We start from the raw sequence: 18,709 nt of genomic DNA, 5'->3' as shown, positions 1-18,709 counted from the left end.
AGGGACCCGGATTTAATTCCCAGCTTGGGTCACTGTTTGCGTGGAGTCTGCACGTTCTCCCATGTCTGCGTGGGTTTCCTCCGGGTGCTCCGGTTTCCTCCCACAGTCCGAAAGACGTGCTGGTTAGGTGGATTGGCCGTGCTAAATTCTCCCTCAGTGTACCCGAACAGGCGCCGCCGGAGTGTGGCAACCAGGGGATTTTCACAGTAACTTCATTGCAGTGTGAATGTAAGCCTACTTGTGACACTAACTAAATAAACTTTAAAAATATTTTTAGTATCCGGATACTGATTGTACACGGCAGAAAGGTGGAGACGAATAATGATAGAAATCTATTTGTAGTTGATGAGATGCAAGTTGTCATGTGGCAGTTTGTACTTTCATTTATATACAGCAAAATCCAATTGAGGGAAATATTGGAAACAGACAGATTGTTTAAAAATATTTTCTTGTGGCCGTAGCAGATTAATATGGATGAACTGGCCTGGCATTTTTAAGGGGTTAAGGTGTGTAGAGAACAATATAATGCAAGCAGTCTTTACTATTCACAAAATTGCAACCAGGTTAATTGCAAAATGGCCTTCCCAAGGGCAACCAGGGATGGGCAATAAATGCTGGCCAGCCAGCGACGCCAGTGTCCCACCATTGAATAAAAGAATGCATACAGGGAGTTTAGAATAATTGGAATGTTTTCCTTTTAATGTTGCAGTTTTGCACTGTTAATGGGACTGCAATGACATTATTAGTGTTTGCTTTGGGTTCTAGAAGCTCTCTTCCTGCTCTCTGACCTTCCCTATGTTACAATGCAGAGGTTGATCCCCTTTTGAGAAGCCACGCCGAATCCCCCAAAGCGGACTAGCTCACTTCGTAATCTGCTAAAAGTTTTTGGGAAGGTGCTAACTGTTCTTGATTCAAGTTCAGAGGTTCATTAACAGAAAGACCTGACACTCACTTTAAGTGAATAATTAACAAGTTAGTTATTTAACCGACCGGGAACTTTAACTAAACAAGTAACATATCAATTAAAATCAGGTTCTACTGAAACGCTGGTCAAATAAATACAAGGACCATTAATTATCCCAAAAAATAATAATTTAGTCAACTCAAAAAATGTACAAACAGGTTTTGTGGCTTTGGCAAAACCTTTGGACTTCTTCTGGTGATTCCGCTGTCTGTAAGCGCTTTCTGATTTGGTACCCTTTTGTTAGATAGATGGAGAGTTCTCTTAAGAGATATTCTTTAGCTGGCAGGGACTTGCTCTTCCCCCTCTAGGTGTTGAGAGGTGGCAACCCTTCAGTTGAACTCTAGACTGGCAATTGAGTTCCTCTTTATATAACTGTAATAACCTATCAATTTTCCTACACCAGGATTGGTTTGACGTCAACAGCAGCAAATTCAAATTTGATAGGTTCCTGATCGCTGCGTGTCGTCTTTAAACTGATAGGCTGCTGAATTCAAAAGCCTGCAAAGCCTGTTACCAAGGCAATGCTGATGCTTGGCCCTTGTTACAAGTGTTGCAATCTGCATACCGTGTGCCTGCATTTTAAACATCCAAGCCCTGACACAAAACCAGCTTTTCAAGGGACCACACTTCACAAACTGAACTTCACAACACCGACTCTTATTTTTAATTCACCAATTCAGATGAATTATGGAGGGGGGATGGAGGATTTGGAGAGTACGAGAGTATATGAAGAGTAGCGGTGCGGTGACACAGTGGTTAGCACTGCTGCCTCACAGCACCAGGGACCCGGGTTCAATTCCCGACTTGGGTCACTGTCTGTGCGGAGTCTGCACGTTCTCCCCGTGTCTGTGTGGGTTTCCTCCAGGTGCTCCGGTTTCCTCCCACAGTCCGAAAGACGTGCTGGTTAGATGGATTGGCCATGCTAAATTCTCCCTCAGTGTACCCGAACAGGCGCCGGAGTGTGGGCGACTAGGGGATTTGTACAGTAACTTCATTGCAATGTTAATGTAAGCCTACTTGTGACTCTAATAAATAAACTTTAAAAAGTAGCGCAAAGTATGGACAATTTCAGACAGGATAGCACAAGTGATGGACTTTTCCAAATACATTGTTTATGGCTGGTTCTTCCGTAGCATTGTCTCTGCTGGATGCAACTGCTAAGCTTCCTTATACCCAACTCACAATTGTAATTCCTTGATGCCTGCTTGTGCTCAATGTAGTGCCACATTGAGTGGGCCACATCCATAAAGGTTTGAATTCTAAAGCTCTGGTTGGTAATGAAGCTCCACTTTGCTTTTTTACATAGGTTTTCCATAAAGCATTGTGTCATGGAAATTTCCCTGTGCAGTGTTAAGCCATGCTTGAATGCTGTGCTGATAACTTTTAGCAGCACGAATACTTGTCTGGGCATGCTCACCAATCGCCTATCCTGTTTGTCGATGTTATGTATTGGTGGCCATGCGTTTGCTAATCATCAGTGTTTGGGCCTTTTTACATTGTCTGAAAATCACACTTTGGAAGCTGAAAGGGTTTGTTTTTGTCTTAACGTTTCTCCTATCGAGACAATATATTGGAAGGTGAAGCAAAGCAGAGAGAGGTTTTGGAAAAATATTGGAAGGCAAAAAGTAGACGTGCTTAAAGGCAGTGGAAATCAAAAAGGACAGACGTACCTAGTGTTTAAAGTTTATTTACCTTCTACCAACTTCAGTTGAACCATTGGAAGACTCAATGGGTCATATATAGTGAGACAAAGTTTACAATTTGGGCTTGAACAGATCACTCGTGTTGGATGTGATGTGAGAAAATTACGCAACATCAGAGGAAAAAAATGTCTCCTGTGTGTAGCTGGCATGTAAACAGAGTTCAAACATTGTGATGCATTGCCACAACACAAGTTGTTTGTCATTTTGAATGCTGATTTTAAAAATTCAGATTCTCTCAATGTTTTAGCGCCTTGTCAGTAGTAATGCTGCTTGTAGTTTCTACCAAATAAACCTGTTGGACTTTAACCTGGTGCTGTGAAACTTCTTACTGTGTTTACCCCAGTCCAACGCCGGCACCTCCACATCGTAGTTACTCCTACCAGGCAATCTGCTCTCTTGGCATGTCTTGCTCCATCCTCGCTCATCCACTGTGGCTTGCCTGCAACCGCTCTGCGATGTCGTCATCCAAGTGTGCCTCGTTCTACCCCTCTTTCTGTTGTCCTCCACTTTGCCCTCTAGAAGAGATCTTTGTAGTTTTTCAGCTCTGATCAAATGGCCAGAATGCTGGCATTTTCTTTTATGGATGTCAATTTTTAGAATTCTTTTCATCTTGCAATTTCAAACACCCGTCTTATAGTCTGCATATGGAGTTTTACCTCCCCCCCCCCCCCCCCCCCCCCCCCCAGCCCCCAAGTTTCTGAGGCGTACAGGAAAGTGAATAGAAAGTGGTAATACTGGATTGTCTTAATTTACATACCACTATGGCAATAGTGCTTCCTATTACATAGTAATTTGAATATGAAAACATTGAAGGGTCACAAAGCTCTGTAAACATAGAAACATAGCAAATAGAAGCAGGAATAGGCCTTTCGGCCCTTCAAGCCTGCTCTGCCATTCATTTTGATCATGGCTGATCATCAAATTCAATATCCTGATCCTGCACCCCCCCCCCCCCCCCCCCCCCCCCAAAAACCCACCACCACCATAATCCCTTGATCCCATTAGCCCCAAGAGCTATATCTAATTCCTCCTTGAAATCACACAACGTTTTGGTCTTAACTACTTTCTGTGATAGTGAATTCCACACATTCACCCCTCTCTGGGTGAAGAAATTTCTCCATCACCTCAGTTCTAACAGGTTTGCCCCTTATCCTCAAACTATGACCCCTAGTTCTGGACTCCCCCCACCAGAGGGAACATTCTTTCTGAATCCACCCTGTCTAAGCCTGTTAGAATTTTATAAGTTTCTATGAGATCCCCCCCCCCCTCACTCTTCCAAACTCCAATGAATATAATCCTAACTGACTTGGGTCTGTCTTCTAAGGGAAGACGGTCATCCCAGGAATCAGCCTGGTAAACCTTTGCTGCGCTCCCTCTATAGCAAGAACATCCTTCCTCGGATAAGGACACCAAAACTGCACCCAATACTCCAGATGTGGCCTCACCAACGCCCTATACAATTGCAGTAGAAAGCTTTGTGCAAAATGGGTTGATGTTGATTAGACATGGTCTGTTTTATATTCTGGATTAACAATTTAAATTATAGAGCCATTTCTGGTTTTACATTTGCTTTTTCTTGTGCGTGTATTTACTGTTTTGTTGTCCTTATCCTCTCCCTGCTCCTAAACGTACTGCCGACAGTCCAGAGTTAGTTCATGTACAAGGGCTGACCCCATCATACTGCGTTAAACATTAAAGTGGTTCAAACATTTTCCAAAAAAGGTACAAGTGCAGGTTTGCAGTCTAAATTTTGATTTTGTTGTAGGGAAGTCGGCGAGAGTGACTCAGTTGTATTGAACAATATTTAAACAGGGTGGTTGTTATGAGCACTTCATTCTGGCTTCACCAATAAATTGAAGTAATTAAGTTGATTTGGATTCCTGATTCTCAAAATCCTTGAGCCCCGAAACAGATGGCGTTTAATTTTTAAACATGTTTTCTGATACATATTCATGAGCTTGCCCTTAATTCATTGCCCTCACGGAAGTGTGGGAGTGACACGCCTGGATACAATCTGATTGTGTCAGGTTGCATTTTCAAAGTGGCATGGCAAAACCACATTAGCTGGTGTGGAAATCAAGACTGACGAAGTTCAGCCCAATTAATATTGGCAAGGAAAATCATTTTGCCACATCCAGTAATTAAACCTGACTTTATTATATAATGCTTTTGTTGTTCAGGTAGATTGATTTGCACGTTTCATGGAGAAATTTCAAGCACTAAAATCCTAGTCTTTATGATAACTAATGCCTTTTTCTCTTGCAGACAGTATGGACATCAGGCACCGAATGTATAGCCAAATACAATTTCAATGGCAGTGCAGAACAAGACCTTCCCTTTAACAAAGGCGACGTTCTCACCATTGTCTCAGTGACCAAGGTAAAAATGTTTATCGGTGTTCCCTTGGAAGCTAAATGCCAGGGACCCGAGTTCGATTCCCGTCTTGGGTCACTGTCTGTGTGGAGTCTGCACATTTCTCTCCGTGTCTGCGTGGGTTTCCTCCGGGTGCTCCGGTTTCCTCCCGCAGTCCAGAGATGCGCAGGTTCGGTTGATTGGCCGCGCCAAATTGCCCCTTGGTGTCAGGGGACTAAATGTGTGGAACAGGGCCTGGTGAGATTGTGGTCAGTACGGACTCAATGGGCCGAATGGCCTCCTCCTGTCGTGTAGGGATTATAGGATCTGAACCATGGCACAGTGGTTAGCACTGCTGCCTCGTAGCACCAGGGACCCGGGTTCGATTCCTGGCTTGGGTCACTGTGCGGAGTCTGTGCATTCTCCCCGTGTCTGGTGTGGGTTTCCTCCGGGTGCTCCTGTTTCCTCCCACACTCCAAAGGCGTGCTGGTTAGGTGCTTTGGCCGTGCTAAATTCTCCCTCAGTGTACCGAACAGGTGCCGAGTAGGGGGATTTTCAAAGTAACTTCATTGCATTGTTAATGTAAGCCTACTTGTGACTAATAAATAATGAATAATTATTTATTATTGTCCTTCTAGATGGTAGCAGTCATGGGGTTGAAAGGTACTGCCTAAGGAACTTTGTTGCGTTCCAGCAGTGCATCTTGTAGATGATGCACACAGGGAATCAGTTCAGGGTCCAAAGTCACAATAATAGTGTTCAAAAGCGAAGTGCTATACCAAGGGGACAATGAATTAATTTCATTGAAATTAATTGCCCCTTGGTGTCAGGGGACTAAATGTGTGGGGTTGCAGGAACCGGGCCTGGTGAGACTGTGGTCAGTACAGACTCAATGGGCTGAATGGCCTCCTCCTGTCGTGTAGGGATTATAGGATCTGAACCATGGCACAGTGGTTAGCACTGCTGCCTTGTAGCACCAGGGACCCGGGTTCGATTCCTGGCTTGGGTCACTGTGCGGAGTCTGTGCATTCTCCCCGTGTCTGTTGTGGGTTTCCTCCCACACTCCAAAGGGGGCGGCACGGTAGCACAGTGGTCAGCACTGCTGCTTCACAGCTCCAGGGTCTCGGGTTCGATTCCCGGCTCGGGTCACTGTCTGTGTGGAGTTTGCACATTCTCCTCGTGTCTGCATGGGTTTCCTCCGGGTGCTCCGGTTTCCTCCCACAGTCCAAAGATGTGCGGGTTAGGTTGATTGGCCAGGTTAAAAATTGCCCCTTAGAGTTCTGAGATGCGTAGGTTAGCGGGATTAGCGGGTAAATATGTGGGGGTAGGGCCTGGGTGGGATTGTGGTCGGTGCAGACTCGATGGGCCGAATGGCCTCCTTCTGCACTGTCGGGTTTCTATGATTTCTTTCTATGAATAAAAAAACATGATCAAGTTTGCATTATACAGTACAGTGTCTGCTTGATTTACTGCCACATTCATGTACTTAATGAATCTGCTCCTTCCACAAAGGATGTGCAGGAAAGGCAAACTATAATGAGCAACTGAACAAGTGCATTGTGCATGATTTCTCATCCAAACCCATTTCTGAGGATTTGGTTAACATACAGTCGTCATTTCCAGGTTCTTTAATTCTCATGTAAAATTAATTCATTGTCCCCTTGGTATAGCACTTCGGTTTTGAACACTATTATTGTGACTTTGGACCCTGAACTGATTCCCTGTGTGCATCATCTACAAGATGCATTGCTGGAACGCAACAAAGTTCCTTAGGCAGTACCTTTCAACCCCATGACTGCTACCATCTAGAAGGACAAAAGCAGCAGATACCACAGATCTGGGAACACCACCTGGAGGTTCCTCTCCAAGTCACTCACCGTCCTGTTCACGGCATTCTCTCACTATTGCTGAGTCAAAATCATAGAATCCCGACAGTGCAGAAGGAGGCCATTCGGCCCATCAAGTCTGCACCAACATAATCCCACCCAGTCCCTATCCTTGTAACACCACATAATCCCCTTGACACTAAGGGGAAATCCCACCCAGACCTGTTCCCTGTAACCCCAAGTATTTACCCCGCTAATCCCCCTAACCAACGCATCTTGGGGCACTAAGAGGCAATTTAGCATGGCCAATCCACCCAACCTGCACATCGCTGGAGGTTTCCTCCCTAACAGCACAGTGGGTGTACCTACACCTCAAGAACTGCAGCGGTTCAAGAAGGTAGGTCACCACCACCACCTCAAGGGCAACTAGGGATGGGCAATAAATGCTGGTCCAGCTAGCGACACCCACATCCTATAAATATATCTTTAAGTACCAATTTGTTAAATGGGTTTGCTCATTTCTTTGTCATATATAGACTTATTTGTTTTCAGAATTATTCCCAAGTATTTATGATACAATGTGTAAGGGAAGTTAATTATATTAATTTGCCAAAACTTGCACCTTTTTATTCATATCCATCGCTGTCGCAGAGCACTTCCGGTTCATTTTCTAATTCTGCTTTGCCGTTTTTTAGGATCCAAACTGGTACAAAGCAAAGAGCAAAGTTGGCAAAGAAGGTATCATCCCTGCAAACTATGTTCAGAAGAGAGAAGGAGTCAAATCTGGTGCAAAGCTTAGCCTTATGCCGTAAGTCATTGCTTTGGTGTTAAAAGCGCTGAGCATGGAAAACAAAAATGCTGCTGATATGAAACTGACACCATTTATCGTTCCTGTTACTTCCCAAGAAGCCAGGGGAGAATTCTCACCAGATATTACTGGAAATGTTTAAACGTGCAATCATCTTTAATTCCAGGAGCATTCTGTGGCCTGATTGAGTGTGCTTGAATCAGTCAATTGATACTGCAACTGGCAAACTCAATTCATATAGTGGGTCTGATGCTGGCCAAATTTAAAAGTTATTTGGAGACCTCCAGTAGAAATTAGTAGGGATTTCATCTGCGATTAAAACAGGCACAGGACATACCAATTTATTGGTATGCATTGCAGAGTGGGTGTCCGTGGGTAACACGGTGGTTAGCTGCCTCACAGCGCCAGGGACCCGGGTTCGATTCCTGGCTTGGGTCGCTCTGTGTGGCGTCTGCACGTTCTCCCCGTGTCTGTGTGGGTTTCCTCCGGGTGCTCCGGTTCTCTCTCTCTCTCTCTCTCTCTCTCTTTCCTCCTCTCTCTCCCCCCCCCCCCCTCACAGTCCGGAAGACGTGCTGGTTAGATGCATTGGTCATGCTAAGTTCTCTCTCCGTGTACCCGAACAGGCTCTGGAGTGTGGCGACTAGGGGATTTTCACAGTAACTTCATTGCAGTGTTAATGTCACTGTACTTGTGACAATAAATAAACTTAACTGTTTGCTGCTCTGCCCCTCCAAACCTATGCTGCCAAGGCCTGCATGTGAAAATGCATGGCATTGATGCAGAAGGGGTGTTGCAACTGTACTGACGATGAGGCTAATTTTCATGGTGGTGGGGAGCAAGAGGTGCAGTCTCTCTCTCGGGGCAGCTGACATTATTTGTCTTCAGCTTTGTGCTTGTTGATGGACAGCTGTAGTTTTCCTACCGATTGATGTTTGGCCGGCCCGACTGTCGCTATGATTCACACGCAGCAGTTGCAGTTCTATTATCAGCTTATTAACTGTAGTGGAAATGAAAACAACATTCTCAGTGTGTTGAAACATAAATGGCCATTACCACAGTTTTTCGTGCACGAGTCTTGGACTTATTTTTACGAATTACTATCAATTATTCTGTTGTCTTAGAATGACTGAAACGTTAACGTGGTGTGATGTTGGTATGCTTTTGAAATTGTACTTTAGATTTGCCTCTTAATGGCCATTCAGTCTTGTTTTTGGGACAAGGAAGAATGGTTCACTCCTAAGTAAGAAGGAATCTCCGGGGGGGGGTTGGGCGGGGGCAAGAAGGTTTGAGATGTAGGGAAAATTTGTTAAGCGTGTGGTTCACTGAGTATTGATAATGTAGTCCAGGCCATCCATCTATTATTCTCCCCTTGTCAGAAGGACAGCCAGAATTGATTTTGGGGATGGGGCACTATTGTTTTCATTCAGCTAGCTTTTAAGAGACCAAATAGTGCCATTAAGCTGATAAATATACCATAAAACTAATTACTAGGCTGCGGGGCCAGATCCTTTCTGTTGTAATAGCTACTCTGAGTGAGATGTTGCAATTGATTTTTTTTTTCCCTGGCTTTTGCCTAGCACAGACTGCAGTTTTGAAGGGGAAACATGATATCTTTTGCTTGCCTTGTGTGCTGGTTTTTAATGGATTCAATCTCGGATTCATGTGCTCTTTATGTAATGTGACACCGTACCCAAAAGATCTTCCATGAACACACTCTTGTTTTTTTGTGAATAGTGTGATATAATAGCATTCATTCCATTTCGGAGAGGGAAAAATTGGTTAACTGCATTCTGAAACATTTATTGCCTTTTAATTTCAAAAGTGCAAATCCCATCTCGGTCAGTTGCCATTTTAGATGGAGTGCTTACAATATGTGATTTCCAAGAAAGGGAATTTTTGAACGGATTCTTTTTGATGAAGGGACAAAGCCTCACCTAAACGTAAAGTTGCGTTCCTAACTCGGCTTAAAATATTAAAGGTGAAAGCAGCACGATATTCTTAACCAGCTTCACAAAAGGCATTTGCTTTTAGCGTATGCGCATAATTGAGTAATTCCTTACATTTTTTGCATGACATTATCCTTCTGATGCAAATTGCTGCAACAACTGAACACCAGTTATTAGCTCCCTTGCTAATGCACAGAATTATTTTCCCTGCCTCCAATCCCCGAAGTGTACTCAAGAATTGCATGTGTCAAATAAATATGCAGGAAACCGATTATCATCTTTTGACACTGGTGTCACAAAATACATTAGCTGGGTGTAAATTCCAAGCTGCTGATAGCGATTTTAAGTCGGAGAGGCTGATTTGCAAAGGAATATGTCCTATTTAAATATTCTTCTGTTCTTGCAATGTCAAGTGTCTGACATCCTGGATGGGGTGGATGGTCGGCACTTTTTTTCCCCAGAGGTGGGGGGAGTCTGGAACTGGAGGGCGTGGGTTTGGGGTGAAGGGGGAGGTGGATATATGGGGGCCCGGAGGGGCAGTTCTTTCACGCAGAGGGTGTGGCTCATAGAGTCATAGAGGTTTACAGCATGGAAACAGGCCCTTCGGTCCAACTTGTCCATGCCGCCCTTTTTTTAAAAAAAACACCTAAGCTAATCCCAATTGCCCGCATTTGGCCCCTATCCCTCTATAAGGGTGTCTGGAACGAGCTGCCAGAGGTGGTAGTAGTAGAGGTGGGTACAATTTTGTCTTTTAAAAAGCATTTAGACAGTTACATGGGTAAGAGGGGTATAGAGGGATATGGGCCAAATGTGGGCAATTGGAACTAGCTTAGTGGTATAAAAGGCAGCATGGACAAGTTGGGTCAAAGGGCCTGTTTCCATGCTGTGAGCCTATATGACTATCTTCTGATATTTCAGTTCATGTTAAGTGCCTTGGCTGGCATTAGCTTTGTACACTTGCATGCTTTGGCCTGAAGAATATTGGGCTAGTTGAGCCTAGTGTGATACAGGTTTCAGTTGCCGAAGTAAGGGTGGAGGTAGTTGACGCTGTGGAGTGGGAAGTAGGTACATTTTGTGATTGGAAAGAAGTCACTTGGGGAACTGAAGTGATTAACAGCATGGTGCAACCTGAAACAGTTACCAGAGATGAATTTGGAACCAATGGCATGGCAGTGGCTGAGAATAGTGAGGTTTTTTTTTTGTCTTTTGGAATACTTAACTGAAGGAAATAATGGTTCATCCAAGCCTGAATGTTGGGTAAGGAGCCTGACAACACAGTTAGCGGAGACATCATGCTAGATGGTCAAGCGGTGGCCTTGGATGCTGTCCAGGCGCATCTGGACGTTGCCCCTTTGTATACAGATGATGTTGCTGGGGCACAGCTTGTGAAAGAAGAATAGTAGGGGATCTAAATTTAATCCTTGGACTCCAAGGCTACAAATGTAGAAGTGGTTCGAGAAACCAATGCTCAAAGCTCTTGCCATAATGGGTTTGGTTAAAGTGGAACAAAGAAAGGAGAATAACTCGAGGATTGTTGGTCGATTGTCTCAAAGGCTGCACAGAGTTGAGGAAGGAAATTACATCACAACCAAGATCATAGTCAAAAAGCATGCAATGTTTAAATTGTGGTTAGGGCTGTTCAGCTGTTGCTGCAGGGGCGGAAGCCAGGTTGGGGAGATTTAAACATGGAGTTGAGGGAAGCACAGACACCGATTTGGCAAACTCCAATGCTTGAGGGGGCCTAGGAGAGGATTGTGAGACGGAATGATAGTTTGCAAGGATTGATGAGTTGGAGATGTTTAATTTTAAAGGAGGGGAGTGATGGTTTTGACTGGGAAGGAAACATTTCCACTGTCAGCTGGCGTGATGATGAGGAAAGGAAGTTAGGCTGTTGGCTGGGAGAAGGATGGAGAAGGAGAGGGAGCCATCGGGGACAGATTTTGTTGTTTTTCTTGAGAATTTAATAGTACAGAAATTTAAACACCAATAGTTGAGTACATGATCAGACTTGAAATAAAAAGATATTGCTCTGCAACAACCTAGATTTATATAATGTATTTAACATGGTAAAACGTCCAAGGCACTTAATATGAGTGAACAGAAACAAAGAATTCTACTCCCTGTTGAGGTACTCCAAACAAATAGCCCCTCTGGGCGCTGTAAAGCTGAGGCCACTAGGCTCAGGCTCAGCACCTTAGTGCAATTTATTTTTTATTTGATTCAACAATAAGTGCATTCTTTGGTTAATCTATATAATCATGGGAGATTTCATTGTCGATTTCTGTAGCTTGACTATCACGCTGCAAAATTGCCACAACGATACTTGAATCACCCCATATTTTGCTGTTTGTGAAATATCGGACATCAGTAAATGAGCTTCATAAAACGGAATCTCTTTGAATTGCAGGAAGTTGGGACTTGGATAAATAGCATATTTCACTCTAGTCATTAACTTGTGAAAGGGAAAATAAATAGAATAGTTATTACCTCCCACTCCAGAGTTTAAGCAGCCTCTGGTTGTTCATAGAATCCCTACGGTGCAGAAGGAGCCCATTTGGCCCATGTAGTCTGCACCTACTCTCCGACAGAGCATACTACCCAGGCCCACCCCCTGCCATACCCCATAACCCCACACATTTGCCCCGCTAATCCCCCTAATCTGCACATCTTTGAACCACTAAGGGGCAAGTTAGCATGGCCAATCCACCTAACCTGCACATCGTTAGACAGTTGGAGGAAACCGGAGCACCCGGAGGAAACCCACCCAGAACTGGGAGAACGTGCAAACTCCACACAGAGGAGACACCCAAGACTGGAATCGAACTCGGGTCCCTGGCGCTGTGAGGCAGCAGCGCTAACCACCGTGCCACCGTGTTGGAACAAATCAGATGCAGGGATGGTGTGGAAAAGGGAGCAGGCATTCTAAAAGTCTGCATTAAACAAAAATAATTTGGTGACCACCTTACTTCAACCCTCAAGAATAGAACCATACAAGGATGATGCTTTTTCCCTTCTCGAGCTGTCTCTGAATAGCTTCTGGCGAGCTTAGAAGTCTGTGGTGAAAATAGTTTGTGTTCTTTTTTTTGCTGCCCATCATCTTCTCTCTTTTATTATGGGTTTTTGATGAATGTTGTTTATCTATTGCAGCTGGTTTCACGGAAAAATTACTCGCGAGCAAGCAGAGCGGCTACTGTATCCTCCTGAAGACGGTTTATATTTGGTACGAGAAAGTACCAACTACCCTGGGGACTACACACTGTGTGTGAGCTGTAGTGGGAAGGTGGAACATTACAGAATCATTTATTCTTCCAGCAAACTCAGCATTGACGAGGAAGCCTACTTTGACAACCTGATGCAATTAGTAGAGGTTAGCTTGATTTTTAACAACTCTCGTGTTCAGTTTTTTTTTAAGCTCCATGCTTGTGGGACCCTGGGTTCTAATGTTCAGATACACCCATGGGTAAGAATTCTATCACGTGTTGCAGTACTGGTGATTTTGTGTATTAATAATTGTTATGCTTTATCTACATCAATTTAGAAGGTGGAAAGGTGAAATTCTACACAGATTAGAGGTTGAGGTGCTGACAAAGCACAAGGGAAGGTTGCCATTATAAAGATGTTGTGTATACATTTTTCTTTTATGTAAATATGGGCCCAGTCTGCTTTTTAGAATATAATTTTAGCACCACTCCAACACAATCATAGAATCCCTACAATGCAGAGAGTTCATTCAGCCCATCAAGCCTGCACCAACAACAATCCCACCCAGGACTCATCTCTAACCCCACATATTTACCCTGCTAATCCCCCTGACACTGAGGGGCAATTGAGCGTGGCCAATCAACCTAACACACTCTTGATTAATAAGGGGATCAGGGGTTATGGGGGAAAAGGCAGGAGAATGGGGATGAGAAAAATATCAGCCTTGATTGGCAGGTGGACTCAATGGGCCGAGTGGCCTAATTCTGCTCCTGTCTTATGGTCTCTCACACCTTTGGACATTCAAGTATTGAATGTCATGGGCAAGTTAAAAAATAGTCCTGTAATATGGACCATTATGGGCAGCACAGTGACGCAGTGAAATCATAGAAAATCATAGAAACCCTACAGTACAGAAAGAGGCCATTCGGCCCATCGAGTCTGCACCGACCACAATCCCACCCAGGCCTTACCCCCATATCCCTACATATTTTACCCGCTAATCCCTCTAATCTACGCATCCCAGGACACTAAGGGGCAATTTTAGCATGGCCAATCAACCTAACCCGCACATCTTTGGACTGTGGGAGGAAACCGGAGCACCCGGAGGAAACCCACGCAGACACGAGGAGAATGTGCAAACTCCACACAGACAGTGACCCAAGCCGGGAATCGAACCCAGGTCCCTGGAGCTGTGAAGCAGCAGTGCTAACCACTGTGCTACCGTGCCGCCCTCAGTGGTTAGCACTGCTGCCTCACAGCGCCGAGGACTGGGTTCAATTCCCGGCCTTGGGTCACTGTCTGTGCGGAGTTTGCACGTTCTCCCTGTGTCTGCGTGGGTTTCCTCTGGGTGCTCCGGTTTCCTCCCACAGTCCAAAGATGTGTGGATTAGGTGGATTGGCCATGCTAAATTCTCCCTCAGTTGTACCCGAACAGGCGCCGGAGTGTGGCGACCAGGGATTTTCACAGTAGCTTCATTGCAGTGTTAATGTTAAGCAGACTTGTGACACTAATAAATAAACAACTTTAAAACTTCTGTGCACGGACTAATTCATGCTTCAGTTGTCGGGAGGAAATGAATGTCTCAGACAGACGGTTAAGTTTTCTTAAAATATTCTTCCAACTCGTGAGAGTGCGTTTTTAATATTTTACATTGAAACTTTCTTCCCACCTGGTTTTATGACGCTATAGCAGATGAAGAATGTACAATAAAATGTTTTTGCAAAGTTCTTCACTGGCAAGTATGGGTCAGTTTTGGCCCATTCCTCTGTTTCACAGCATTGTAGGGTTGATTGAATTTAAAATGTGGGGAAATGTTCTGTTCTTTTATTCAGCATCCACGTACAAATAAATGCAAAGATTGACCCCTGGCATCGAAGAAAAAGGCCACCCAAGTTCCTGAATCTGCAGGTTTCCCTCCTACCCGCCTACGGGGCGGCACGGTAGCACAGTGGTTAACACTGCTGCCTCACAGCACCAGGGACCCGGATTCGATTCCCCATTTGGGTCACTGTCTGTGCGGAGTCTGCACGTTCTCCTCATATCTGCATTGGTTTCCTCTGGGGGCTCTGATTTTCCTCCCACAGTCCGAAAGACGTGCTGGTTATAGGTGCAATGGCCATGCTAAATTCTCCCTCAGTTGTACCCGAACAGGTGCAGGAGTGTGGTGACTAGGGGATTTTCACAGTAACTTCATTGCAGTGTTAATGTGACCAATAAATAAAACTTTACTTTTAACTTTACCCAATTTGCATGCAATTGTAACTTGGAACTTTATCGTTGTTCTTTCAGTGTTGTTGGGTCAGAGTCTTGGAACACTCTGCGAAACAAAACTAAAGAGCAACTTCACCATATAGACTTCAGTGATCTATGACAGTTTACCATTTTCGCCTCAAGGGTAATTAGGGATGAGCTAGGTACTATGTTTGTCTGTGGCACTGACATCCCATGAATAAATAAAAAGCTAACTGAAAGGGTTGGTAAGATTATTTTACAAGAGCAAGGATCATTCAGCCTTAACTCTTAAAGGCATGTTCTACTGGAAGAGGAAGCCTTCTGTTTCCTCATGCCCAGAATCATTTACGAGACCAGCTGTGAAAGGGACCAGTGTCATCATCCTTTCCCAAGCAAAAGACTGATAGAAACTCAGCTATCGCCCACACCTCACGGGCAGCACAGTGGTGGGCACTGCTGCCTCACAGCGCCAGGGACCTGGGTTCGATTCCCGGCTTGAGTCACTCTGTGCGAAGTCTGCACGTTCTCCCCGTGTGGGTTTCCTCCAGGTGCTCCGGTTTCCCCTCTGCCTGAAAGACGTGCTGGTTAGTGCATTGGCCATGCTAAATTCTCCCTCAGTGTACCCGAACAGGTGCTGGGGGATTTTCACGGTAACTTCATTGCAGTGTTAATGTGAGCCTACTTGTGACACTAATAAAAAATAAACTTAAAAAACTGGCCTTTTTGATCCAAGGATTGACTTCTGTGGCTGGAGAGCTCCACCAGTTGTAATGAAGCTTAGATTCTGCATTTGACATCCTGGATCCAAACAAATCAGCCTAATTTTCCTTGATGCAACTGGGCTCACATCGGCAGACTTCCACCTTTTAAAAGCCTTTAATAAATTGAAAGGTTTATCTGTTTGTACTAATACTATGTTTGTACCCACCCCGAAGTGTCATATTCTGGCTAATCTCTCGAGTGCTATTAATTGGGGTCATTTACTAAACTTGTTCAGTGAATAACAGGCCATATGAACCATCATTTGATTTATTATTTGTTACATGCATTGGGATACAGTATAAAGTATTGTTTCTTGCGTGCTTTGCAGACAAAGCATACCATTCAAAGAGTACATGGGGGGAAAAGGAAAGGAGAGGGTGCAGAATGTAGTGTTGCAGTCGTAGCTGTTGGTAGGAATTTTATTTCTAACACTCTGTACTGCCGGGCTTGTGAAAATGAGATCATTTGAGTGCATTCTGTTGGATGTTTTCAGCCTTGTTAACTACTGTGAAAACTGCAAGTATCTGTGATTTTGAAACCCCTTGCACTTGTCACATTATCCACACATGGTGAAATGTGTCGTGAACTTCATGCTTTGACATTTGCAGTTCATCTTGCTTGGCCTGTTGTATGGTCACGATGCTGCATGCGTCATTTTTTATTTAAAACTAACCCTAAGTTCCATTTCCGGGAAGTATTGGTGGTGAAATTCTTCACTGTTTTTTCCACTGAAAAGAAATGCTGCTTTGTTAATTTTTCTTCGGCTCCTAAATGGATAAGCTGGACCTGTAAGCAATTTGTTCCATCACTTGTGTCTCACAGCAATAAAGCCTCGTAAGAAAATTATTCTCTTCCAGCAGAACATGCCTTCAAGAGTTGAGGCTGAATGATCCTGACTCTTGTAAACTAATCTTACGAACCCTTTCAGTTAGCTTTTTATTTATTCAAGGGATGTTGGATGCCACTAGCAAACCCAGTACCTAGATTACCCCTAATCATCCTTGAAGCGGTAGTGGTGAACTTAGGTCACTGCAGTCTATATGGAGAAGTTGCACCTTAGTTTTGTTACGCAGAGTGTTCCAAGACTCTGACTCAACAAGAATGAAAGAACAGCGATAAAGTTCCAATTTGGGAAAGCATGCAAATTGGGTAGAAGGGAAACTTTTTTAAAAAAGTTTATTTATTAATCGCAAGTAAGGCTTACATTAACACAAGTTACTGTGAAATTCTCCTGGTCACCACAGTCCTGTTCGGGTCAATGCACCTAGCCAGCACGCCTTTCAGAATGTGAGAGGAAACCGGAGCACCCGGAGGAAACCCACACAGACACTGGGAGAATGTGCAGACTCCACACAGACAGTGACCCAAGCCGGGAATCGAACCCTGGCACTGTGAAGCAGCAGTGCTGACCAATGTGTCACCGTGCCCACCCCCTTGCAGAAGTTCAGGATCTTGGCTGGCCATTTTCTTCTGTGAGCTGTCAGTGTCAAGTTTTCTTGTAATAGTTATCTCTGGTTCAGTATGTTGGCAACTTCGGCACAAAGTTGGAAGAGCACTGCTGGTGTGTGCCCCTTATCCTAATGTTCAATTTAAGGTGACAAGTGGATTGATGTGGCTCTGGTGAAACCTGCGTTAGGGTCTTAACTCTTAGTTCCTTTCTGCACTGCAGTGATCCTGATTCATTTTTACGGGGAGGTTGAACAGATTGGGGAATTGTGATTACATTTTCAATACAGCTGTCTGTAATCGCAAAGCCACAGGGTCGTTTTGGATGATGTATATTTTTAAAAGGGAAGAGCAGAATGGCGCACTATACTGATGCAGCTCGAGATTGATTTGGGACCTTTTGCCTTATGCAAAATAATGGAAGGAAGCAAACTGCTTTTCTCAGGCTGAGTCATGACAGCTGTGAGCCATGTTGCATAGAGTACTTGGTCCCATGTGTGTTCTTTTTTAGTAACTTCATAGTTTTTGATGGAGGAATTAGTGTTAATTTAGTGTGTGGTGACTGAAACTTGCCGGTTGTGATGCACAAGAGCCAATGGCCCATGAAAGCTCTAGTATATGTAAAAACCTTTTCCAAGTAATTACAGCATGTTGGATGGACGTGCTTACGGGTCTATGACTGTAGACTACATTGGCATTTACAATCCAGTACATCTTCCAGTGAGCCTGTGGCCAAGTGCCAATGTAGCCTAAATGCTCAGTGATGTCTTTTTCATTTGGTCTTGGCTTGAGACAATTCACACCTCTTTAACCTGTTAATATCCCTCTCACCACTTGCACTGTCTGTACCTGTGAAGACTTGAATAACTCGCATTCCAACCATTATCTTGCAATTGTGTCTTTTTCTATATACGTTGGGTGGCATGGTGGCAGTGGTTGGCACTGTTGCCCCTCAGCACCAGGGACCCAGGTTTGATTCCTGGCTTGGGTCACTGTCTGTGTGGAGTTTGCACATTCTCCCCGTGTCTGCGTAGGTTTCCTCCGGGTGCTCCCATTTCCTCTCTGTGCAAAGATGTGTGGGTTAAGTGGATTGGCTGTGCTAAATTGACCCTTAGTGTCGGGGGGGATTAGCAGGGTAAATTTATGGGGTTACAGGGATAGGGTAGGATTGCTGTGGGTGCAGGCTCGATGGGCCAAATGGCCTCCTTCTGTACTGCAGGGATTCTATGATATGCCGAGTTTGTGAAACCTACCTGTCCACTCATCTGGTGAAGGAGCAGTGCTCCGAAAGCTCGTGATTCCAAATAAACCTGTTGGACTTTAATCTGGTGTTGTGAGACTTCTTACTGTGCTCATTTGGGAAGGCAGTGGCGTAGTGGTATTGGACTCGTGACCCAGGGTAATCCTCTGGGGACCCGGGTTAGAATCCCATCACAGCAGATGGTGAAATTTGAATTGACTAAAAATCT

At 44.4% G+C, this 18,709-nt stretch overlaps 1 protein-coding gene across 8 annotated transcripts in view; it reads left to right on the top strand.

Moving 5' to 3' along the window:
• Nucleotides 1-18,709, top strand: part of LOC144480517 (tyrosine-protein kinase CSK) — a 171,267-nt gene that overhangs the window by 104,822 nt on the left and 47,736 nt on the right. For all 8 annotated transcript variants that reach the window (XM_078200021.1, XM_078200027.1, XM_078200029.1 and 5 more), the window contains 3 exons: nucleotides 4,933-5,046; nucleotides 7,541-7,653; nucleotides 12,747-12,966. In XM_078200021.1, coding sequence (XP_078056147.1) covers nucleotides 4,933-5,046; nucleotides 7,541-7,653; nucleotides 12,747-12,966 — 447 coding nt within the window. The remainder of the gene's footprint in view (nucleotides 1-4,932; nucleotides 5,047-7,540; nucleotides 7,654-12,746; nucleotides 12,967-18,709) is intronic.

Source organism: Mustelus asterias, chromosome 29, assembly GCF_964213995.1.
Source record: "Mustelus asterias chromosome 29, sMusAst1.hap1.1, whole genome shotgun sequence".
Classification (NCBI taxonomy): Eukaryota; Metazoa; Chordata; class Chondrichthyes; order Carcharhiniformes; family Triakidae; genus Mustelus; species Mustelus asterias.
This window is presented reverse-complemented; position numbering and strand designations above follow the sequence as displayed.